This window comes from Ptychodera flava, chromosome 11, assembly GCF_041260155.1.
Source record: "Ptychodera flava strain L36383 chromosome 11, AS_Pfla_20210202, whole genome shotgun sequence".
Lineage (NCBI taxonomy): Eukaryota > Metazoa > Hemichordata > Enteropneusta > Ptychoderidae > Ptychodera > Ptychodera flava.
This window is the reverse complement of record NC_091938.1, coordinates 14,330,026-14,356,406: the sequence shown is the minus strand read 5'-3', so window position 1 is coordinate 14,356,406 and position 26,381 is coordinate 14,330,026. Positions and strand designations below refer to the sequence as shown.

Genomic DNA, 26,381 nt, shown 5'->3' with positions numbered 1-26,381 from the left:
CTCTCCCAGAATTTGGATCCTGAAACAGCAACAGAAGAAAGCGACATAGAACAAGATAATGATTTAGTAAGTACTTAATTAATTAAGTTTATTGGAAATTATTTTGGTTGCCATGAAACATGCTTATTGAAAGGAAACCACTATTAAGTCATCAAGTGGGACCACTTTGCAAGAAAAGAGCGCTAGAGTCTGTTAGACCATTTTATTGCTCGTTTGCCTGAGCAACCTATGAGTATGTTGTGTGCTTGATAGATTTTCACTTACATGTCTTGAGGGCTAGAAAGCCATGCTTGACAATATTATGGTGCTGGCAAATGTAGTTGCATCAAAATTTAAACATACAAGAAAGAAGAGAAACTCAAGTGTAGAGTGGTTGGTTTCTATCTTCCTTATGCTTAGTCTTGTAATATGCTTATGTTAGGGAGTCTATTATAGAGATAAATAGATGCGTAACCCCTTAGGATACTACAGCTCAGCATGGTCCAGTACTGTAAATGACGTATGATGTTGATGTAATAATCAATCAATCAATCAATTAATCAATCAGCAAAGTTTATATAGCTCCAAAATCCAAAAACAGTGTTTTGCTCTGTGACGCTCAATAATTTAATGACTTTAATCCCATTCATCATAATCTAAATATCGGTTGTACATTTTCAATGAAGTGTGTATATCAGCTCTTCCGTCAATGTTTTCTGTACGTAACTCTTTCAGAGCGACCCTCTGTACATCCCACTGAAATACAACGACAGCGATAAAGACAGTCTGAGCAGCAGAAGTAGCAGTTTAAGTGATCTTACCGATGGTGGTGAGTGCCTAAGTTATTTTACTGAGTTTGGCAAAGTTCACAGGGAAAATTACGATGTCTTTCCCACTGCTGTGCCCAAATACAATGGAGTCGGTGTACCGAGGAGAACACAGTAAAATGAATCTTGAACTGTGTAAACATTTACTGGCATACCAAGCTGTAAATCTTTCATTTTACAAGTAATGCTAAGTTACTTATTCATGCTTTTTCATAGCAATGGTTGTTCATGTTCAATCAGTGATCTTAGTAAAAGACCTTGTGATGTGAAGGACACTGTCAATTTCAGCAATTGGTGATAATTAAGGTAGTATGCGCCTCGAAAGTGAAAGACTTAAAACTTTTTCTCAAATTTTCCAGAATGAAACTTTCAACCATTCTCTTACCAAATCAACAATAATAATCGGGGGTCACCATGCAAAGTTTGGAACTAGCGGAACAAATTACCCAACATTTTGCAATATTTGAAATTCAAAATGGCCACCATTGCTGTGTTAACTCTATGGGGGAAAACTAAATTTTTGATTTTCAAAAAATAAGCCAGTGAAAGTTTTTCTTACACCATGAGCTTTAAAATGAACCCCCACAAGTGGTATAGCAGAAAAGAATTGTAAAAATTTGAGAGTCCGTCTATCTATCCCCGAGGCGCGTTCTACCATAAATGAGAAAATACTTTGTGAAAACTTATGGAAAGCTTTATTGCTCATAGACAACAGCTGTAAACTTAGCTTTCCCATTGGCGCTTCTGTAATTAGTTATGTCATTTTTACCCCATCAAAAGTCAGTGCAAGCATTTTCAACGTTTCTTTTTCAAGTAACCAAAAGAGTCTCCAACAAGAGCTAACCAGCAGAGGAACTTTAATGAGATACTGGTTTATTTATCAAGAGTTGATCCAAGAGTGAAATAACGGTAGATGTCGACAACTCATTTCTGCTGTTTGCTTTCTGTTGGTATATACATGCAAATTTCATATTCTACTTTGATTTGCAGAAAAAGTTAATAAAATCAACAAGAAAGGCGTGAGATTTAGCAATGTACTTGAAGTCCGTCACATGTCAGGTAAGCTTTGTATGGTCTGTGCCGATTCTGCTGAAAGCTGAAAGTAATCTGTTGCAATGGAAAAACCCGGAACAATCCTTTATTCTAGTCGATAATACACGGAACCAACAACAGCAAACAATAAGTCTATCCTGGCAATACGGAGCGACCGGAAGACTTCAAGCATTCTCCGAATCTCAGAATTCTCTCAACTGATTCAGTTCTCTTTGTGTCAGCGAAAGAAATGTATGCCGACAATGTGATCTCTGCGAAAAGGGATTGCTTCTTGGTCAATAGCCCTAGGCAGGAAAAGTGAAACTCTTTTAAAAGAAAATATTAGAGGAGTGTTTCAAGGCTTATGTGTATATGTGTGTATGTAGATTTATTCAGAATATATTACATAGAAGATAAATATTTTAGGTAATTTTGTTTTTTATTTTGTTTATTATATTTTGATAATAAGGGGTATAATGTCTCAAAGGATTATGTTTGTACAAATTTTACTTGACCAGATACTCAGGCAGAAGCAGCTAAAATGGCCAGGCTATCCTACGCAGCGTCTTTGAAAGCCAAAGAAGACGCCATGAAAGCTGCTAACAAGTTACCAGTCTGTGAGGTTGCAAAACTTAGTCTGCTGTTCTGCTTGGTGGTGAGTGTCCTGTTTTGTGTAGGGCAACTTTGTTGTGTTTGCGTTTGGCGATATGATGTAGTATAGTGTACTTCAGGGCAATGTCTCAGTTGTGTTGAATTACAGTATACTTCACAACACCACACCGCATAATTTGGTGGCGTTTGTGTTTGGTGATGTGATGTAGTATGATGTAGTTCAATGCAGTATCTTAGTTGTGTTGAACAACACTATACTACGCAACACCGTACAACTTTGTGGTGTTTGCTTGTGGCGATGTGATGTAGTATGTAGTGCACTGCAACACAATATCGTAGTTGTGTGGTGTGGTGTAGTGCGGTGTACTGTTGTGCAGTAGAGTGTTCTGTACTGTAGCTTAGTGTATTTTAGACTCTCTCACAGCCCCTGGTTCACTAAACAGCTTCTTATACCCTCTCAAGAGGGCCAGCTTTACCATAGGAATGAATGGGATTGGTTCAAACCAATGTGGTGAAAGGGTAAAGTAGTCTTGTGTGATGTGGTGGTGTGTGGTTGAATGTGTTTTGGTACAAGAAAGTGTTGATCTTGATATAGTATGGGTAAGTGTATGTTGTGCTGTAGTGTATGATTACTCTATTATGACTTGACACTCAGTCTGACCTGGTTTTTGAATGGCCTGTGCAAAACAATTAATGATAAACAAATCATGATTCAGACATCAAATCTTCAAAAAATGTTGAACATTCAAAACTTAGTATCTCCCCTCTGTCCTAAACCAAAATATTTGACAAATTTGTAGACAAGATGTGTCATCATTTCATTCATTCATCTGTGAGAATTATGTGACTTAGAAGTCTCCATTGAATTGTGAAAATAATTCACATTATAAAACAAAACAAGCATTTGTCGGTTGTCTTTTGTTTTCAAGGAAAGTATTTTATCCGTAGGCTAAATATTTTGAGCTTTTCACCTTCAGGAATGCAAAATCAAAATTTGTATTCGTGATTCCTTAAAAAATAAAGTCCCCTTACCTGCTCAATTGAGATTAAAGTTGGATGGTTTTAATCATTTGCTTGAACAATTTCCCACACACTTGACTTGCCATGGAATCAAAGACATTGAAGTGAAAGACTATCTGTGATGGAATGATATTGGCAATGTAGTCTAGGATCTCTCCGGCATGTTGGTAAACCAATCAAAATGGCAGGGACATCCTTGACTACCTGTTATAATGTACATAGTGGTGAACTTCCTTGTCAATATTTGAAGTATGATTTCAGTGTTGTCTCTTTGACAAATTGGAAACAACATTTGAAGGTTGTATGGCACCACCAAAAATGTTCGAATTTCAATTAATTTATTGTCAAAAATTACCAACAGTTTAATTTAAAAATGGCTGTCACTCCCCATGCTTTTCACTTTGCAAACACATTACATTTTGCTTTTCATGAAAACAGACCGTGACAAATTCAATTTTCAATACTGTTGAATTTGAAATTGAATACGCAAAATCTACAGCCCAGGATAGTCTTATGCTAGCTGTATAATGTGCGTTTGAAAATGTGTCCACAAGGAGTGTTGATCTTTGCTGGAGATGATCCCAAACAAATGAAAAATAATGACTTGATAAAATCTTTTACTGAAGTTACAGCCTGACCCATGTAGGTGATAAATACAGAATAGAAACTGAATTATTTGACATTGACAGAGGGTTCAATGTTTGATTTAACATGTACACTGCACAGATCAATATACGCTGTTTGCTCTGATTTTATTTATTGACACTCTACAGTAAATGTTTGCACTCACATGGATTCATTGATTTCTTCTTCCTCCATTAGTTTTTCTTGGGCAACATTTCATATCAAGAAGCGTTAGCCGACACTCAAGTTGCTGTTGTAAATATTCTTTCCTCAACATCGGGTAAGAAACATTTTACAAAATGCTAAAGGGATTCCTTTGTATATCTTTTTGATTTGAAATTTTATCCTCAACTATAAAATTAAATAATTCATCGTGCAATGTAGTATGCAGTAAGGAGAGTGCCTTGGAGGAGTACATTTGTTAAAAGTTAAACCACTCTGATGACATTCGCATTGAAGAGCATGTGTGAAATATTTTTGTGTGACCAAGTGAATGAAACAGTTTTAGGGTTAATCTATTTAGTATTTCAGTAGTACGTAATGTATCATTAATGTTTCTGAATTGAGTGATTGCAGCCGTATGCATAACAGATCAGTTCTCTGTCCTTGAAATGGAATTGAACAAGTCTCTTTCTAGTCTATTGACAATGCAATCATTAATTTGATATAGACAGGGCTTGTTTTCATGTGACCTTTGACCTGTTACAGGTTTGTTCACCTTGGTGTTGGCTGCCATGTTTCCCAGTTCCCATGGAGACAAGTTTACACTCACCAAGCTTGTATCAGTTCTTTTCACGTGAGTGCCTCCTATCTTTAATCAATGTTGATAGAAAAAAATCATAACATCAACCTTACTGCTACTCAAAGGCAGCCACAAGGCGACCACAAAAGAGTTTTTATGATGGCTTTTAAATATGTCTGAAATAAGTTTGTTCAGCGTCAGTAAAAATTGATTTGTCTTCTTAAATAACCAAGCTACTCAGTAAAAAAATAGGCTACTCCAGTGTCTTGCCATCAAAGTACCAGCAAGTCTCTCTATGTTTGCTGCCTTTCTTGCAAGTTTTTTTTCTGGCAAAGATGAAGTTAGTCTCAGACTATCTAGCTGAGACATTAAACACCATTCTTCATCATTGAAAGTATATTTTGGAGCTAAGCTTTAAGAAATAGTCTCTAAGAAATTGCACAAGTACAACCATTTCCTTTTTCTCCAGCAAAAGAGTTGTTATACAGAAGCACAAGTTTGTGGAATCTCATTGCATGCATCTTTGTAAAACTGAAATTGTGAAACTCAATAATGTGATACTACATTTCATGGTATAAGCAGCCATGTGTTACTTTAATTTTCTGAGCCTATAATTTCATGATTGGCTTATATGACACTATATTGAAGATGTATGTCAAAGAGTACAAGCCAACCTGCCATTTTATTTCCCTTGAGGCGGACTTTGTTTTGGGGACAGATATTTCAACTTTCAAAATTTTTACAATACTTTTCTGATATGCAGATTTTCATTGTTGATCTTGAAGGAGAATGGTTTAAGTTGGTTAAGAGAAGTTATTATGTTTGAATCCTGAAAAGGAAAAAAGTAAATAAAAAAGCGAATCAGAATTGGTAAACACATCCAATTAAACAAGCGGGAACCCTTCATTTTGAAGATAAATGATTGTATTGATCATTTAGAATGGTTTATATGCCTTCTAAATGATTAGATTTAAAATTCTTTATCTTGGACATCTATCTAATGTTCAAAAAGAATTATGTCATCCTGTAACATGGCATTCAAGTGATATTTTTTGTTGCATTTTCAGTATTGCTGGTATTGTGCTTGTGTGTATGTCCGACAACTCAGTCCAGGATGATCAAGTTCAACTTGGGGCACTGTGGGCGTTGTGTGGGGCTCTCTTGTATGCTGTGTATCTTGTCATGTTGAAACGAAAAGTGGATAATGAAGAGAGGATAGATATTCCAATGTTCTTTGGTGAGTAAAAATGTATGCATTTCAAATTTTGAATTGAGGATTGCATTCTCTGCTTAGGAATGGATAACTATTATTCACACATTGAAGATCAAAAAAGTATTTTAAAAAGTGTAAAAAGTTTGACTGTACTTAAAATTTGAAGATTGATTCGTTCAAAAGTTAGCAGTTGAAGTGGTGAACAGTTTAAGAAGCATTTACAATGTTGTGATGCAGAAAGTTTATGCTTTATGCTTTATGCTGCAGTGTTTTTAAAAAAAACACAGTGCTGTATGTTTTGATCGTTTCCAATGTAAAAGGTACAATTTTCCCGTCTCTTTTCTGTATAATATTTGTCATTTTTGCATAATTTTAGAAGTCAGAAATAGTGTTCAACATTGTGAAAACGTACTGAAAGAATAGTCAAGAGTGCATAGCTTGAACCCTGCTCATTTAGATGGAACGGAGAAAGAAAGCAAAATACAGAATACGTTGTATCTAACACGAAAACATGTACATTCTAATGAGATTACTCAACCCAAAGTCATGGTACACATCTTAATGATGTGATATTTATCATACACCGTATAGTGTATATGTACAACATTTAGCTTGATTTTAAAGTATATCATTGTACTGGATATGAAACTCTTCAAAAAAATGGCTACTGTAGACCAGAATAGGAACATGTGAAGGGAACGAACTATTAAGGAGAGAGAGTGTTAATTAGCAAAATGATCTGTTGTTTGCACTTTATTTGTTTTATCTGCTTTTTCATGTATGACAGGAATAAATACAAATATTTTTTACTTCTGACTCCGTGTACACACTATGGTGACCATTTAAATAAAAATTTCTCTGAAGGTGTTTGTCCATGAAGTCACGTGAGCAATTTAATTAGCAGAACCAATTACCATGATGCTTCATTCACATAATTATGTTTGCTGCCATTATTTTCCTATGTGCTACTGTCTGTTGTTTCATTCATTTATTACGTTTGAATTGATACGCAAATATGCTTGCAAATGAATCCTTGATTATTAATATCTCTGGATACATGCGTGTTTTGGTCTGTTTTCATGGGTCAGCTGCTCTATGCAGTACACACTATAAGTAAACGTTTCATATGTCAGTGGCTATTCTTGTACCTGGTTGTAAACATGTTGCCTATTTATAGCATTGAACTTTTCCCTTCTAATGTTAATTTCATTCCTCTCTTGTAGGTTTTGTGGGTTTATTCACGCTGCTGCTGTTGTGGCCATGTTTTTTCTTTTTAAATTACACTCACTGGGAAGGGTTTGAACTGCCAAGTAAAATGGCACTGATATACCTAGCTGTTAATGGTCTTGTTGGTACAGTGCTTTCAGAGTTCCTCTGGCTATGGTAAGGAAACCTTTATTGTCTAGACTCAAGTATCACTATCAGTAAACTTGTGATATTTAGTTTATTATTTCCTATATTTAAGATGAAGATTTCTGTGTGATAAAAATAAACAGGACCAAAACTCTGAGCTAAACACATACATCGAAGCTACCAGTCAAACCATATTTAAAAAATCATTACATGTAAAACGTGTATTACAAAAGTTAATGTCAATGATATCGGTTACAGAAATAATAAGCTTGCTATCAGACATGAGCAGAATCCTTAAAAGCTTGTTTTTGGTTCAGAATTAGTCAAATCTGCAGACAAGGCTGTAAAATTCAACATCAACGATTTCACTATTTTATGTAGACAATCAATATTTAATGTTATATTTTTGAACAAACCAAAGCAGCTTTATGTCGTAAAACAAGATACTGATTTCCATTATCTCATCAATAAAATAATATTGTGACAGGATAGCCCAAGGATCTTGCAGTGATTATCTCTGTAGTGTGTTGTTATCTCAATGTTTGTTTCAGAGGAAAGTATAACTGTCTATATCGCATTAACCTTTCATAGTTCTCAAAATGGATCATCCTGTTGCTTTGAAAAATGATTGAATTTGTCAACTATGGTTACCTACTCTGATTAGTTTAACATATGATTAGACAGATTCTTACAAGATATTGTTATTATCTGTACATGTCCTATGGTGCAATCACTGTTCCTTGGACTGTTGATATGTATTTCAACTGTTGAGTCCCGGTCATTCTTCTGTTCTCTTGAAATAATTTTCTGTGATTCAAATTTTCTTGTAGGGGATGCTTTTTGACGTCTTCTCTCATAGCAACACTGTCGCTTAGTCTGACAATTCCTTTGTCTATGTTGTTAGATATCATGCTAAATAGGGTAAGTAACTCACTGATTTGTGAAATTTCATAGAAAAGTTCAATCTGAAATTCTCTCAACTTTCCTACAAAAAAAATTTTCCGTTGGTAGCAAACAAGTTCAGCGCAGTTTTCTCTAATATCTATACTATTACTACAAAACATGCCTTTTCTTGGACAGATTCTTTTATGGTTTGATCATTTTACCATGTAATTTGAACAACATCAGCATTTATAGTAATATCACAGTTATGGTAGCAAAGATTTGAATTTCTTTCTGATTTAAATTATGTCTATTTTTTCCCCAGGTGGTGTTTAATTGGATGTTTTTTGCTGGGACAGTGCCGGTGTTTTTGTCATTCTTTGTGGTGGCCTTGCTCAGCCACTATGATGACTGGGATCCTGTGCTCCTCGGACTAAAACATCTCATATTTTGTATTTATCGTAAAAGAACAACGCCTTTCAGGTAGGCATAGATTCACTGTCCTCTGTGGTGTACCCCTGTACTCTCTCCAATTCATAGTTGTGTAGGACATAACTGACAGGTAAATAGTTTTCCTTTAGGCGACTGCTTCTGTGTATCTGAATATTGAGTCACACTGCATTTGACAATCGGAATGTTGTCCACTTGCTTATGCCCTCGTTGACAGGTAGCACCCGCATTTCTTTTGAAATCTGTCACTCCAGCATGTATGCATTCTTTGGAAATCTATCGCTCCTACATGCCGGTGTTAATGTTATAGGGAAAGTGTGTATGGATGGAAATCTGTACAGGAAATGCGGGTAACAGAGTAGAATGACATCAAGTTGTTTCCTGAACGTGTGGCTGTCTCTTTTGATAAAGGTTAATGCTTCTTTACATGAACAAATATGCATTGCACATTGAACAAGTATGAAAATAATGAGCAAAGTAGATGAAGTGTTACCTAGAAATATGTCTCAGTTGCTTGCAGATATTGTAAAGCATTAGAACACCACCCTGTTGACTTTTTCCATTCATATATGCACATGTGGTTTCTTGTCAAAGGGAACTATGGGAGCACATTTCAGATTTGACTAAAGCAGTCTGTTCCGGACAATGACACTGAAAGCTTCAGTATTTGTCGTATGTCTGGCGTACAGCTTTTCTCTTGATCACCTTACATATTGAAATAGGGGGTGAGGGTACATGTTTAATGTTTTCTTACAACAAAGGTGTCGCAAAAAAAGGAACAAATGCCTCACCCCACATATTATTGTACCCGCATGTTTTCAAGAGAGAGGGCAGCATTGATTATTTGCTGTTAAACATTACAGCATTGTGCAAACAGTCATGACACAGCATAAAGATCTCATTGAAAATAGAGGTCATAAATTTTTTTTTCTTTAGAAATAGAGATAAAAATCAGGAACTATCCAGACATGTTACAGATATTATATGTAGAGAAAAACATTATCTCTTCTGTTACAGGGAAATATGCAGCATTTTGCAAGCATTAAAGTGCTATTCAATTTTGTGACGGATCTTACATGTACATAATAATGTACAAAGAATATCACTAATTCTCTTGTATCTCTTTTCCTATATAAACTACACTGTACATAAAGTTTCCTGAGGATAAACAATAAAAATACCTTTATTTGACATTCTTAATCAACTTATAAAAGAGATACAACCCACAGAATGAGTGTTAATACGTACTAGCGGATATGTTCCAGTCATGGTTCCATGGCTTTGAACAGATGCCCTTCAACTGTTTAGACTACTTTTAGTACTTTATATAACACTTTTCTTGTAGCTTTGGTGAAGAGCAATTCGAAGAGCTTTGTTATCAGTGAATTTTAGCACATTTAAAGTTTGAAGTACATGGCGCAATTAAATGTGGCATCAAAAACAATGCTAATTCATTATTTTTCTCTTTTAATATTGTAGGATACCTGAAGACAAGGAACAAAGAGAAAGCTTGATATTAAATATGCATAACATGAGAGACAGCAAAGACGGTATGGAATGCTGCTCAAGCTAGCTTCAATCACAGCTTCATTCAAAAAAATGTCTTTCAATTCTTTTACATAAGTTTCCCAAGCGAATACCCATTGAACCGAAACGCAGGCCCTGATTTTACCGTAAAGAATGTGAAAAGTGGTGCTGTTATAGAACCTGTGTAACTGCTCTGTCATAGTGCTGTACCTGTGTATAGGACTGCTGTTCTGGCAAGTTGCATAGTGGCGTTTTATCAGACGACACCGTCATTTCTGATTTCCAGTCACTACAGTGTAGTAACCATGCAAAGTAAACGTTTTTACAACATCAGGAAAAAGTCAGTGCATAGTTCTGTCACACCACAGGGAATTTTTAGGTTTGTACTTCAAAACTCAATTTCAGGAGACGATGATGTTCCTTCACATGTGTTTCTTGTATTTGTGTAGATTCTTTCAGTTTTAACAGCAAAATATTGTGAGCAACTGGCTTGCCAAAAGGGTTTGTAGGGTTTGATTGAAATCAATATTCTTCAGTCGAAAAGACTTTCATTCGCATCATGTAAGTGATGATGTTGATAATATTAGTTAAGTGAAAGTTTTCATTCACAAGATGTTATTAAAGGTACACGGTCACCGTAAATTTGCATATTCCAAATATGGTAAAGGTAATACGTCAAAGGGTATGCAGATGATGCTGCTAAGTATGCCATTGCTGGTTGTGTGGGGGCACCCTTTTTAAAAAGCGGCCATCTGCGTAAAATCTGTGATTGGCAATTAAAAAAGGTGACCGAATACCTTTAAATATAACATTAGTTGAATAAAAACTTCCAGCCACATGTTACTATTGATAACATTAATTGAATGACTGCGATCGTAACCTTTTGGCAAAGGTTTTTTCTGCCACAGTGTGCATACTTGAGGTTCTTACTAAGGTACTGTACATTATTTTGTATGATTTTAATGTAAAAAGTCAATTTCAGCGTCATGAAGTACTGCAGTTCGCAACATGTTCACTTAGTGTCTGTACAAAACTCTACTACCAAGTCAAATAATTTGCTCAAAAAGCATTCGCACCTTATACAAGGCAATTTCAGTTTTGAATAGAAGTGTTTGTAATAGTTTTTGAAAAATTTACAGTAAATATTTGTAAACATCGTGTGGCTTCAACACCTCCCATCTTCAGGTGTTTGTCATTTTTGCATTTGTTTTTAGGGGGTTTCACAAAGTAAAATCAACAAGATCAAATAAGACCCTTGTTAGGAAAGGACAGTATACTCTGTCAAAGAACAAATTGTATCTTTTGTAGTTTTTGTGGTAATCATTACTTCTTTAATCACTTTATCATATCCCACTTTGATGGAACAAAACATTCTTTTGCTGGAAAGGGAGAAGGAGATGATGTACCCAGAAATCGTATTGCATATCTTTTGTCTCATTTACTCATATTATAAATTCCAAAAATTGTATATTAATGTGGTTATAACTTTTTTATTTCCACATACAGTGTGAGTGGTACTATGCCATTACAAAACCCCGTAATTTCTCTTGTTGGGGTGATATATCATTTATCACCAGCTTACCCACTCTGCTGAAGACAATACATCTGGAAAGAATTCTTAAATGAAAGTCATTATATGAGCACTAAGAAAAATTGCATTTTTAAAATCGCAAAGTACGGCTATCCCACCTGTTCAAATAGCTGAAGTTACTAAAAATGCCGTGTTAAGTTTAATACTTTTGAATTTAGACACAAATGTAAATAGCATAACTTATCCAGTGTACATATTCAATTGTATTTTATTCAGTAGTTACATGTAAGTGTATTTCCAAAAGTTTTCATCTGTTGCTGTTGCTAGGCACCTATTTGTGAAAATGTAAGATTTTTCTCTCGCTATGAATATGTGTATTTGTAGATGGTTGTTAGAACTTTCTTTAGAGTTGAAGTTTTATGTACTTCAACGCTAAAGGGATGACAAGAAACCTATGGAATGTTCAATATCATGTGGACAGGGTTTGAATTCAGCGTCCATACACTCCTGGGCAGTCCTTGAATTATAGCTTCCTGTGTAAAGACCTTGAAAAGTCCTTCAAAATGAAATTGAGTCCTGAAAAGTCCTGGAAACTTTATTAGCCACCCTGAGTTTGAAAAACTGTAAATTAATCAGTCATAGTGTTGTAAAAATGATATCTAAAATCATGTAAAAAATGATATATTGTGAAAATTATACCTGAAAAATCATATTCTAAACCTCAAAGAGTCCTTGAATATTGCTGATGTCCTTGAGAGTCAAGTCTTTGAATTTCAAATGATTTTGAGTGTGTGGACCCTGATTGATATCTTGTCCTTTGTATAGAAGATCCCTCTGTCATGACAGTGCAATCTCTTCAATGAAATGGGTTTGATGGCTGTTGATACATAATACTTATGAAATGAAACAGCATAACTGGTCCATTATGAAATAGGATGTTACAATGGGGATTGGCACAAAAGAAATACTTGCAATTCTTGATATTCATCGAATATTTTTTTTATATCTTAAATAAGTGCTTGGTATGGAATATTCATGAACACTAAATATTTATTATAATTGTTGAATATTCATACTTCAAAATTTTAATTGAAGTGTCTGCTGCATGTTTCCAAAGCTTTTAAATACTTACTCATGCTTGATTCATGACAAATTTTTTGCATCCATTTGTCACTCTGTTTGCTTAAAAGGTGCTCATTGTTTTTAACATTACATGATGACAATCATTGACAATGCTACCCCTTTGTTGAGCGTTTAGTTGCGTCTAGTCTATGGAAAGCCGTAATAGTTGTGTAAGCATGCAATTGTTTTGTGCTGAACAAGATAAATCGTTGTTGATCAAGAAGAGGAACTGGTATTTTCAGTGTCACCAATCAACACTCAAGATCAATATTTTTGTCTTATAGTTTGTATTGTATCATTTTATATTTATCGTACGCGCAATAATTTTATCAGTACTTTCCCTCTGTCTGTGAATGAAGATGTAGGATTATTGTGCGCTTTGAACAGCATTCCAGAAAGACTGAATATTAGGGCCATGTCTAGCGGGTGTACAGTTCAATTTTTGTTGTAGATAAACTCTTTCACCACCATAGCTTGGCCTAAACCTGTTGTTATTGATGGTGATCGTGGACCTATTTACAGGAAATCGGGGGTGATCAGGTTGACCCTTTGAGCACTGTAATTTTCCCTCCAAAAATATCAGGGCAACATTTTACAAATTTTTATGAATTTTTGTGTAATTTTTTCCATGATTTTGGACTAAAAGGACATAAATTTTCATGGGCTACACTTTTTGACCAAAATTTTGGGAAAAATCAGAAAAAAAATTGTCTATATCAGAAAGATATTGTTGGCGTTATATTGTATAAAGGCAACAAAAATTGACTTTGGCACTCAAAGGGTAAAGGCACCATAGACCCTCGAGGGTCTATGAAGGCACCCTTCAGACGAGACTGGTGTCTACTACAAGGAAATGTGGTCCAGAGCTCTTCATGTGTGCTTGTGTTCAGTTAGTAAGCTGTATTTGCTGCTTTAGTATTTCAAAGGTGACAGTGCAATTCAATATAATAATTTTTGAATTCCTGGCAAATTGGAGTAATTCCATGATGCAAGCTACAATTACAATTAAACTCATCTGAAACTTGGCGATTTCATTTGACAATGAAGTTAATTATTGGGCCATGCATACTGTTGTATGCAGTACTTCTTTTATCAAGCAACTATAAATGGTCATATCAGAAGAATACTTCAAGACGTATGTAACAAAAAACAATTTTAGAAATGCTGCTATATTTAAGTGCTATAAAAACGAACAAAATACAAGCTGATAATCTTCTGGTCACAGAGCTATTAATATATCTATGTCTAATGTGTGCTGAACGGTTCTCTGACAAGAAAGAGTAAAGATTTGAAATTTAGGGTTTACTTTAGATTTTTGCCACTGGAAATATGGTAACAATGAAAAGTTTGTGATGACATCCAAATAATTATGAGGACTCTAATGGTGAGCATGCCTTAGCCAATACAAATGGGAGATAACCATTAAAGGTATTCGACCTTTCGTGTTGAAAGGGCATTTCACATGAGTATGAAGAACAAAAATATTTATAAATCTTGATGATCTACAGAACACATGTTTTTGTTCCAAACAAGTAATTCAAAATTGATAATACTTTTGCTGTTGAAGCGATGTTATTATTAGTTCATTCATACATACTTTGGTGACCAAAATAGATGGTTTTGTCTACAATGAAGTGCAACCAATCCCTAACAATGAGAAAAATACTATTTCAGGTGTCAAGAGTATCTCAATCCAGTGTATTTTGTTCATGTGCCTGCCATGACAGCAAGAATATTTCAGCTTTTGGAAGTAACTGATCATGAATCAGAAATATAATTGAATTATGATGAAACAAAAAGTTGTATTATGGATGTGCATGTATAATCTGACTGCATTATCAGAAATATCTGCGTATAGATACATATTGGCAGTCATTGCCAGTTTATATATGGAAGTGTGACATGTAAGCAGACACAACTCGTTGTTATGCAACTTTTTATACCATTTCAGTCAGTTCCACTCCACATCTGGCGTTGTTTCTAGTTTTCATCAAATGATCTTGGATCATTCACCATGTATGCCTTTATTTTCAGATTATCTCTGTATGGTGGCTTAGTGCAATAATCTCTAAAAGTTTCTTGGCACTCTTTTGTTACCTCAAAGCATATCCTGGTACTTTTTCCAATTCAGTTACAATCCCTCAGCATAAAACATGAGGAGCTCACTTTACATATTGACTAAAATTCCCACTGTATTAACTATACAATATTAATCTTCAAGTTTTAAAGGTATACAGTCACCTGTAATCTAAATATGCCCATATATGGTCAAAGTGGCGTTCCTTGGTGTTCAAAATGCCCATGTTTAATAGGGCCCTTTCAGGCCTGACTTTCTGGGAACGTACCCAAATTTCCCCTATATATAGGGTATCTAGCCTGAAAGGGTTAATAGGGCGCTGTTTTTAAAAAGCGGCCACCCGCTTAAAATCTGTGATTGGTTAGATTTTCTCTTAACATAGTAACTGTGACAAAATTGGAACAGGTGACAGTATACCTTTAATAAAACTTTACTTTAGATGATGAAGTATGTAAAATTTGAAGTCGCATGACAAATGTACACAACAAACTGGCATTCTGTTTATGCAAAATTGTCTATCATATCTCTTGTTTAGATTGTGCAAAAGGCCAGAATATTCTGTGGCTAGAAATGTATTGTATACATTTGTGCCAATAGCATGGCTAAATGAAAATATTACATCTTGTCATCAAATTCATCTCAGGACTTTCATCCCAAAGTAACTATGAGTATCCTCAGTTCCACAGGACTTTAAAAGTACCAGGATGTGTGTGAGCTTTGTCAGCAGATATGTATTGTATCAGTGAGGTTTACACGACATATTTAGTTGTATAATGATAACTTTGCACACACTATGTCAGATCGCGATTGTTACTTGAGTAATGTTTCTCAGTTATTCTCATTTCGTCTTCCTTTCAGTGTACAGAAAAAACAATGTGCATGAACAATAAAGCTAAATATTAAGTATAAACATAGTTCTGAGTCTTGTCACTGAACTTACAAAAAACACTGGCCAAAATGGCGATACTGAATCAAAGTATAGCATTATTGGAAAGACTTTCAGTTGAACAGCAGTGCCTATGTCTTCCCCTACACAGTGAAATTGGAGTCAAGGAGAGTACTTGCAAGACTGGAGAAAATATGGTAGAGTGCAATAGTGCCACCAATTTACATTAGAACTTACGAAATAGAATTCAGGGAAAAAATGAAATTCACGGTAAAGTTACAAAAAGGAATATCAGTAAAAGTGTGGTGTCATGATTTTACCCACCTTTATGTATTCCCAAATATTGTGCAGATTTTAGTGAGTGCAAATTTTACTGAATTTGAGGACAGAGCATGCAATAGCACAAGAGAAAATATCCTTAAAAGTTCTCCCCTCGAGGACACATTTCGGACGCACAAACTTTTACAACAATTCTTAGTCTACAGCTACTGCTTCTATGGACTCATGTTTAAGCCTGTGAAATAAGCGATTTTTTTACAACCTTGTTTTAGTGAAAATCTAAACAACATTCATTTTTCCACATAGAGTTAACAAGGGAATATCAGCCACGCTGAAAAATATTAGGTATTTCTTTCTCAAATCCAAACATTTGCCTGGTGAATATGATTTTAATTCTTGGTTATAAATGAAGATAAGCATGAAGTTACTTTAGGGGAAGCTTAAGCTCGCATTTTTAAGGTGCATACCATCTTAGAAAAAGTGATACCCTTGTAACTTCTGAAACGGAAAGTTTGACTGAAAATTTACTGAAATGGCCCATTCTTTGACCATTTATGAGTTTCTACATTACATCAAAATTAAATGAAAAGCTCTAAAGGATGTAGCAAGCACCATTGATAATTAATTCATTCCCGTGGATGTAGAAAGTAAATGGTAGCTAATATTTATGCTTGTTCGATAGAAACTTTAGACCATGCCTTCATCCTCTCAAACCTCTCTCACTTCCTTCATACCATCAGTTTGCAATTGGACTGAATGATTCATATATCAATTCTTTACAATTGACGTTGATGGCGCTGTTGTTGACTATCTTGCAAGAATCTAAGGTCTTGCACATGCAAGTGTGATATCCTGTATGCATGATTCTCATCCCACTGCATTAGATGATGCATCAGGTATCAAATTAAATATTATTGGTCCTGACAACCTACCGATGACGCACACGTGTAACAGCAATATTAATAGAAATCTCTGCATTGGTATTTTAGGAGAGAGTCCTGAGGAATTATAGTAATGCTTGCATATAATTTAAATTTCGGGTGAAGTATAAAGTAATGTTAAAAGAAAAAGCTTTTTAGAAATATACTCTCAAAATAGATTATACTTTAATAAATACACTTATTTGAATATAGAATTTGTGATAGGGGTGATCTGGTTTTCCAAGAGTTGTCATAGGGAACTTTAACTTCCCTGTAACTTTTCAAAATATATTCCAGAGCTATATGTACAAATGGAAAGTTTCAGAGCATTCAGTAACTTGATATCCAATTTGAATATTGTGTGAACATAAAGTCCATCTTATTATACATTAGCATCACAGTGTGAACAATATTGCCATGTTTAAAAAATTGAAAGGTTTGCCACTTTAGATTACTCCATTTTTCAATGTGACCAGATCTCAAGTTTTAACCCAGTTTCAACCACAGTGCTTACAATAATATTGTTCACACTCTATAGCTTGGACATAAAGAACTTTGATGGAGATCTTCTTCACATATTAAATGGCATCATATCTCCAAAGCTGAAACTTCTCCTGAGAGTCAAGGTTGCCAACTTTATATCCAACCTTGATCAGCAATCTTACTTGGAATGTATACATCTGTCAGGAAACTCCTCGATATTGAAGTCAGGGCTTCTATCTCAGCCTTGCAGTTTGTAGACAGCATGACCTGCATCTGTGAATGTAAACACCATAAAAATGGTTTTAAAAATTATTTTTGAGAAACAAAAATCTCATTTTAAAGTCTTGACTGAGCATGGCTATATTTTGTTTTTGCATAAACAGTAATATTATTGTACATGAATTACTGGTTCACTTTTTCAGATACTTACTGAATGCTGAATTAGAAACCTGTTACTGCATGTAAGAATCAATTGATATTGCCCTCTTGCTGATAAACTACATCCTTAAGTATAAAGATAATATGGTATCCAGTGTATCTTCAAACAGACAAATTAGAGTTGTCAAGCCAAAATATGGGATTATATCAAACTGCATTTTAATAGTTACATTTGGTGGATGTATATAATGTCTACAGGCTATTTTTTTATTTATTTCAAGCTTTCCTGAAAAACTATGTCTAACAATCTGAGAAACAGCATGAAAGACATTTTATTGAAAATTAATCATTTTGTCAGCTGTAATTGAAAGTCAGAAGATAATGACATAAATATTCTCTGGTAAAACTTTAACAGACACCAAAATTATCTTCTCATGAGGTACAACAGGATTTACTCTTCAAATACTTCTTACCTCTTTCATCCACATAGGCTGAGCTGTATAGAATGGTCTCTGCATGATTTCTCTCGCTTTGTTCAGATCAGCTGTGGATAATGGAATCAAGCTATCCTGACGGATGTGAAATCTTTCAATGTCTGAAGGTAGCACACCAAGCCATCGGATCATTGGTACTGCCAATTGTTCGGTGTCAAATGACAAACCCTGGGAAAATTTTAAGTTATATATAATGTATCACAGGATATGAAGCTTTCAACACAAAATGTGTCAGTTACGACTGTCATTAGTATGACGGGTAGCTTATGTTGTGCTTCTTTTTGATAAAAAAGCAACAAAAGATAATTTTTTATCTTCATTGAAACTACATAGTTTTAATCAGAGATTTGATGATATGATTTTGTTAAAATTGTACATGCCACTTTATACCAGTACTGTACACTTAAAGTTTCAAGCCATAACATTTGACTCAGAATCTGCCACATTTTAACAAATAGTGATACATATCTGATTGTCATATTGCAAGCTTGCAATCTGTAATTAAAGTTCAAAGCTTGTGCTCACCCTTGATCCATATTTGTACACTGACAAGATAGCCATACCTAGTGAGATTGAAAAGGGAAAAAAATCAACAACTTAAAAGGATGTTTCTGTTTACAACATTAAAGTTTGAATTCTAGCATTTACATTAGATTCACTGAAAAAATAATCATACCAGTACATATGCAGTATGACCAAGAAATACAATGTACTACTGCCAGTCACTATATGATAAACGCTCATATAAAAAGTTTGACATTGTGACTCTCTTATATCCATTGTCCACTCTGGTATGACTTAAGACTTAAAAGTGATCATTGACAATCAAATATTTGATTAGAAGGACTCACCATGTGGATCTGCATCAACCAATGCAAGAATTGGAATCTGTAAACAATCCCATAATTTCTTGACCATTCTACGAGTACTCACATCTGGGAAACCTCTACCCTGAAGTCAAGTTAATGAAAGTATATTTAGTAAATCCATTAATCAACATAGCTTCAAAATTAAATTTCAAGATTGTAATGCAAATAGCACTATTTAGCATGGAGAATAGTATTGTTGAGTTACATTTAAAAGCGTTCAATGAGTAATCTCCACTGATAAAATACTTTAGCATTTAAATGTACAAGGAATAATGCATACTGCTTTTTGTGGATACAGAATGACTATTCCTCAAATTCACAAGAATTAGAATTTTCAAAGTTAACATATATTTAAATATCATAATGATTCATTGCAAGAGTTTTGAAAGCAAGAATGTGAAAATATCCATCTTTTAGAGGGATGTCTCACACTTGGAATTTGTGTACATTTTCTTACACCTTGAATAAGGTACAGCACTTTAAATCCTATCATATGTCCTTCACATTATTAAAGATGAATCATACTCACAGTCACCATTATACACTCTGGTATTTTCTCAAACAGTTTTTCATCCAGGAGCTTCTGGAAAATTGCATCTTTTTCTACAATAAGCACCATCTTTGCTGATGAAGTAATATCTGATGATGATTGCGGTATAAGGAGTTTTTACCAAAGTATCTCACTGAAATTATTTATTCAGTATATTATGACATGAACATATTAAAGTTAGAAAAAACTTATTTTCCCTGATTTGGGCATTTTTTACCTACATAAAAGTTGCATCGTATACAGTCAGTGTTTTATTTTAATTATTCTTAATCACAACTAAAAGGTGCAAGCACCGCTTACAGTGATTTCTAAAGACATTTGAGTGACTTTTTCAATGCTGAGGGGTGTTAAAAGTTTCACCATGCAATTTATGAATTTATGAACACACCTATACTTTTATATTGGTAATAACAGTATATGAGTAAAAGGATACCTGATATTGTGTTTATGTTGGCAGGAATGGCAATACCCTGTATGTGAAGCAATGAAAAAAGGTTAAGTAGAGTCTTTGTCTGTTCTTATCTCTTGAAGTAGAGTTGTGGATAATGGCAAGTCATCGTGTCTATAGTCATCATTTTGGCAACCTGGACTGAAAAGGGTCATACGCTCAGATCAAATGTAAACCTTTCAATTTCAAATTAGCAGAAAATAGACTGGTATTTGTTATGGTGAATACCTTATGGGTTGGAGAATTTCAAAATTTAGACAATATTTTCTTATAGAGTTATGAAAACCTAGTTGGTTATGACCAGTGAATTCCAGTGTTCAGAGTCCAGTTGGGAAAATGTAGAAACACTTGTTTTTACTACTTTTTATAAGTGCAGTAAACTTAGTTATTGTGTTGTGTATCAAACAATTAGGCAAAAGGATCTGATAAACATTCTAAGTCATTTTGATTTGAAGTTTCTGTGTAAGCTCTATATATGCTCAAAGCAACAGGTGATTCATCCACAGCAACAGGTGGTTTTCCTAGCAACAGGTTACAGGTTTTTGTTTCCATGATTGACTTGAGAATAAAGTCATATGATGACATCTTTCATCTGATCACACTTCATATACAATAGTTTCCTTAAAGTAATATTGCTCTTGGGCAAGAACACACAAGCAGATGATTCAACAGGTGGTTGTGCACCTACAACACTTCTTTGATATTGTGATGTGTGACAAATAGCTAAATTCGAAGAGCTCAGAATGTTGGATAAAGGAATTCAAAATTCGAAATGGTAACAGTTGAGTTTGAGACATGCATTTTATACTTACAGTCTTTGTGACAGAACAGTCGACCAAGTTACTTTCTCCTTCTTTATAATGTAAATCACCAGCTACCCATCCTTTGCTAGCTGCTAGCTGATATAGGAAAGTCCATAAAGCACATATGAATTGAGGAATTGCACTAGTTAATCAAGTCATGGCAATGAGGTGTCTAATGCATTTAAGTCAGACTATACGAGGACAGTACACAACTAACATGAATTCTATTTCACTTATAGTTTAAATACTCCTACCAGGCAAACTTTCATTAAAAGAAATTTAACTATTATATGGTGTTGTGGTTGTCTCAATCTTTCTTAGTGTTTGCGCCCTCAGTGGTGGAACAAACAGTAATTATGTCCAATGCACACAAACTCTCTGAGCGTAAATCTGGTCTGGTGAAGTGTTGAGGTCATATACCAGTGTATGTACATTCACGTAGTTGTTTTAGGAACAGTTTCCTTTGAAAGTCCAACTCATTTGTGTACCTTGAGTAAACATATAATGCTAATGTTCTATGGTCTATTTGTCAGTAAATGATTAAGAAAAACTCGCCTTTTTGTACTTGTAAAAATGTTCAAAGTTTTCATGAAATGGTTAAAACATGAAAACCAATATATACACAATGTTTTTGCCCTAATCCTATTAGGCACACCATTAAGCTGTGTATAAGTCCAACTAAACCACTGAAAAAAGTCAGATTATATCTAAGCAAGGTGATGAAAGGCCAGAGATCACGACAACCACTGCAGGTGTGAATACAACATGAAAGTCTTCAAATATGAACTCACGATGTGTAGGGATTCTCTTGGCACTTGAATCATGCATGAGATGTTGTCAATGATGTCATCCAATACAGACTGACTGCCGAATAACTTAGTGTCATAGTAGTACATGTCCCTAGATTAAAAATGTAAAATTTTAAGTCGTGTGTCAGCCATTGTGTATAGGTTTAAATTGAATTCTAAATCTTGAGAGCAAAATATGTTTATTTTCCAGTAATAACAATGTACCTGGTCTTTTTTGGCATATTGAAAAGATGCAAATTTTTCAAATAAATTGGTTTCTTTTCCAATCTTTCCATTTAGCCAGCAAATTAGGTTGCCATTTTTGTTCATGCTAAAATGGGTAATGATTTATTTTTGCTGGAAATATAAATGAAGTTTCAAAATTTCACATTTATATCTACTAGTTACCGCTTTGAAAATTTTGTTATTCAATTAGCCTACATGCTGTCATACACATCATGAAAATATTAAAAACTTCATGATGGTATGATTATCTATGGCTGAAGCACAGCGTCTTGGTGAATATGTATTACTGTGAACTGTAAACACTTTAACATGTCGTACTTCTGTCAAACTTTAACACTAAAGCAAGCTCAGCTTAGTTCAATATGCTGTCACAATGATGGCACAACAAAATCACTGATACAAATCATTAAAAAGTAATTATTCATTTCTTATACAATATTATTTGTATAAAGTGATTATTTCTCTGGAAGAGTAATAATTCATCTCTTATATCATTTGCACAAAGAATCAATAGTACATAAGTAATTATTAATTACTTATATAATATCATTAACCGAAAGCAAACACATGTAATAATGATTTATTCATTTCTTTTATACTACTCTCTAAATTTATCCCTGCATTTGAGCAGTGTGATCTTTTGGGGATTTGCAGAATTTCTATAAATAGGAACAACTGTAGTGACAAACTGACTGAACCTTGTTCTCTAGCAACATGTTTCTGACATAACCAAGAACTATTAAACTAATATTCTGAAGGAAACGTTTCTGCATTGAGAATGATTTATTTCCTTTTCAGACTCTTTCTGATAAAGGGAAACTCTATGAACCCTTATTATATCTTAACCACTATTTTCTTAACTATATATCTCATTTAGGGGAAAACTTGGAATCAAAGTATTTAAATTTACAAACCTTTTGGTTGAGAAGGTGTTTCCCTGCACCAGTTTGTAACACATGGCTATCACTTGTAGAGTCATACCTGAGTTTGAATAATTGAAATTATAATTTATCCATTTCAACTCAAAACTAGACTTCAAAATAAAAAAATCATTTATAATATCACAAAGTTGAATTTCATATTTGCAATGTGTAGAGAGTTAGCTCTAGTAAACTGAATTGTACAATAAAATGGTAGTTAAGTTGTAGAGCACTAAAATCAGCTTGGCACACCTTTCAAGCAATACAGAACATATTCTTATCACTCCATCTACAATTCCATGAATCTTTCATGTATATAGGGTACTGGTAGTATGCACCTCAAAAGCTTTTGCTCAAACTTTCCTCGGGGAAACTTTTCACCATTGTCTTGTAAAATCAAGAATAAAAATCAGGGGTCACAGTGAAGTTTTATGCCAGAGACGTAAATTACCTGAAATTTACCAATATTTTGAATTCAAAATGGCTGCCATCCCTGTGTTGACTCTATTGGGAAAAATATCATATTTTGATTTTAACAAAAATAAGCTTTTACAATTAGTACCCTAAACAAGTATTCTAAAATTTTGAGAGTCCAAATATCTGTCCCCAGGTGCATTCTATCTGAAAATAACAGAACTTATTTCTTTTAAAAAGGATTAATAAATTATACTGGATCACTTACCAAATTTTTTAACAGAATTTGTACTGTCAAATCTCACCTCTGAAGCATTAGCGTTTGGAATCATTTGTAGGCCAACGCTTTCAGTAAATCTGAAGGAAAGCAGAATTTAAATACATGTAAAATTATTATTAAACTTTTCTTTCCTAATCAATGTCCCTGTAACCTTACAAAGAATGAGATGTACAAAGTGACTCAATCATGAAGGCTGTAGGTAAACAAGGGAAACTCCTAAAAGGTATTTTCTCGGAGAAAATTTACCAGCCACATAAAATGTTTACACCACGTGAAGACACCAAAAAATGCTCCAAATCATTCTGTTTCTTAATCACAAAAAAAGGGTCGCTATGTAATAGACATCAAATCAGGTCCAATAATCATTATCATTCAAGGTAACTATGAAATTTACCAGGTCCAAGGAATATATCGAAAATGACAAAGGCAATGGGGTCATCTTGAACCACAAAATAGTGGTGGTACCAGGTGTTCAGAATGGGTAAGCGTACCCTGCCAGCTAGCTGCATCCGTCAAGATTGACCCAAAGCGAAAATTTTGGGGTAGCAGAAAGCAACATCTGTATTTTATCAATATTTAAAATTTAAAATGGTCACTTTATGTTAGCCCCTCTTGGCAAAAATCAAATTTTGATTTTTAGAAACCATGAATTGAACTTTGCTTATGTTAAAGGGCTGGTAGCTGTAACTTATTTTTCACTTTTTTATTTTTGATGTAAACAATAGTATCTTGTTCTACTCCCAGTATTCAGTTTATCATCTCTGTCTGTACAATTGTAAACTGTATCGTTCGAAATTCGAAAATGTTATTTTTCCCCGTATAGTTAACACAAAAATAAAACCTACAAAATAGCAAGCAAGGAACTGGTCTGGACTAGAATTCAAGTGTAAACAATAACAGTGCCTTTACTCACAGTGAAGCTGTTGTTCAACTTGGGCTGGGTCATAGAACAAGAAATTGCCATTGGCATACAAAATAATAGTGAAAAAATTATCAACATTTATAGTTACTGGCCTTTAAACACTGTTTCAGATTGGGCATACATAATGATTTCCTTATACGGCTCACTGAGTCCGATGTTGTTTTAGACTGTCAGATGTTGCTGCAAAGTATTTAATGTTTAAGACTAAAAGGGTCAATGTGGAAATAAAGTACCAAACCTAATCTAGTAATTAACAAATATACCACTGACACTGTACCCTGTCGTCAAAACCTTTTCATGCAGCCCTGTAATATCCAAGAAGTAAACATTACATTTTGTCAATGGGTGTGCATCATAAGTTGTTTTCAATAATCATTGTACAAGTATGTTCACACATTTTAAGAGAGAATATGTGATATGTGAAACTTAAGGGGTTTCCTTGCATAAAAAAGCAAGACAAAAGTTGAGCGACACTTTCAAAAATATTTGACAACAGCAAACATTATGCAGAATGTATAACTGCAGACTTTGAATTAGCTGAATTTTTACAAATGATAATCACCGTAGAGACTCCTGGGCTGAACATTATACCTGAAAGCACAACAAATGCAATTTTGAATCGCAAATAATTTTATGTCGGGTTCTTAATGCCAAATAAACTAAATAATACTGTATACCTGATATTTTGCCATGTTGTTCTGCTATTATAAGCAATCCTTGGAGCTTCAAACTTTGATAATGATGTCACAATGTGGTCTATGACAGTTTCTAATCTCCTCAGGACATCATACCTGGTGAATGAAATAAGAAAAAAAAAAATCTTTGTCTCTGAGTTGGAACGAGTAAGAGTTTGGCATGAATAATATAGTATTGTACACATATCATAATGAAAAATGTATTTCTCATTGCCAAGCAAAACTGTCCAAGTGCCTGGTCAACTACTGCCAAATGTCATGGAAAAACAGCACGGTTTAATGCCAATATTCCATTCTCTGCTATTAAAGTAAGACTTTAAGTTTAACTGAAAAGACATTACTTTGAACTTTGAATTTATACGACGCGACAATACTCAAAGTGTGCCTTCAACATGGTATGTGAACTTCAGCAGACAGCTCGAACTCGATTCGGGACCCTTTGCTATTTTTAGCAACACGCAGGCATCCGATTTCTGGTACCGTCACTCACGGATGTTATGTTTTGAGACCTACCTATCCATTTGGTGTAGTGTTATGGCGTTTCCTTTATTGGGCCGAGGTCGTGCACTTGCAGAGTCGTTTTCCTGTACCAACTTTTGACGCAGAGACTCCAGGGAAGCGAGTATTTGATTTGGTATCGGGTTGACGTGTTGGGCACTAACGAAAGCTGACGACAAACTCCCTTCTGACGCCATTTCATTTCACTTTTCACATAATCTCTTGAAAGGCGAAAGCAATGGATTATAAATGCAGAAATATACTGTGTGATAAGAAACTACTCTAACTGAAGTCGAAAAATGTGAATTTAACCGAAAAAAACGATTCTTTTTGAGCAAGGTATACCTCTCAATCTGTGCTCGGTGCGTATGTCGTCTGCTAAAATTTGACTCCCTATCCTACTGAATATTTTACCGGCTGTTCTCATTGCTTGTGGACGCCGCGCCGTGTGGGACGTGGTCTATGGGGACCAGAAGGATTAACCACAAATTTGTCGATTTTTTTAAATATAGCATTG

General features: G+C 34.5%; 2 protein-coding genes across 3 annotated transcripts in view; one reads left to right on the top strand and one right to left on the bottom strand.

Moving 5' to 3' along the window:
* Positions 1 to 15,901, top strand: part of LOC139143574 (solute carrier family 35 member F5-like) — a 21,205-nt gene extending 5,304 nt beyond the window's left edge. The window contains exons 4-15 of one of the 2 annotated variants that reach the window (XR_011554634.1): positions 10 to 66; positions 715 to 808; positions 1,797 to 1,865; positions 2,357 to 2,493; positions 4,293 to 4,374; positions 4,803 to 4,890; positions 5,904 to 6,073; positions 7,273 to 7,432; positions 8,233 to 8,323; positions 8,610 to 8,767; positions 10,214 to 15,217; positions 15,298 to 15,901. Coding sequence is in view for 1 of the 2 variants with exons in the window: in XM_070714016.1 (XP_070570117.1) it covers positions 10 to 66; positions 715 to 808; positions 1,797 to 1,865; positions 2,357 to 2,493; positions 4,293 to 4,374; positions 4,803 to 4,890; positions 5,904 to 6,073; positions 7,273 to 7,432; positions 8,233 to 8,323; positions 8,610 to 8,767; positions 10,214 to 10,307 (1,200 nt within the window). In the remaining variant the exon portion in view is untranslated. Of the gene's footprint in view, positions 1 to 9; positions 67 to 714; positions 809 to 1,796; positions 1,866 to 2,356; positions 2,494 to 4,292; positions 4,375 to 4,802; positions 4,891 to 5,903; positions 6,074 to 7,272; positions 7,433 to 8,232; positions 8,324 to 8,609; positions 8,768 to 10,213 lie in introns of both variants that reach the window. The other variant, XM_070714016.1, reaches the window with a different exon arrangement.
* On the bottom strand, positions 15,329 to 26,381 carry LOC139143575 (meiotic recombination protein SPO11-like). Its single transcript, XM_070714017.1, has 12 exons — positions 25,880 to 26,381; positions 25,349 to 25,462; positions 23,738 to 23,826; positions 23,050 to 23,116; positions 21,893 to 22,001; positions 21,111 to 21,197; positions 20,284 to 20,320; positions 19,830 to 19,939; positions 19,283 to 19,382; positions 18,957 to 18,994; positions 18,411 to 18,599; positions 15,329 to 17,832 (listed from the first exon to the last, which is right to left on the bottom strand). The coding sequence occupies exons 1-12, from the start codon at positions 26,059 to 26,061 to the stop codon at positions 17,713 to 17,715; spliced, it is 1,242 nt and encodes a 413-aa protein (XP_070570118.1). The 5' UTR covers positions 26,062 to 26,381; the 3' UTR covers positions 15,329 to 17,712.

Bases quoted from the DNA above. Each gene is read 5' to 3' on its own strand.
- LOC139143575 (XM_070714017.1), bottom strand. From the start codon at position 26,061: ATGGCGTCAGAAGGGAGTTTGTCGTCAGCTTTCGTTAGTGCCCAACAC. The intron at 22,002-23,049 runs GTTTGTAAATTT...TTTTTAATCTAG, and splicing joins AACACCTTCTCAACCAAAAG to GGACATGTACTACTATGACA. The intron at 18,995-19,282 runs GTGAGTCCTTCT...CAATCTCACTAG, and splicing joins GGTTGATGCAGATCCACATG to GTATGGCTATCTTGTCAGTG.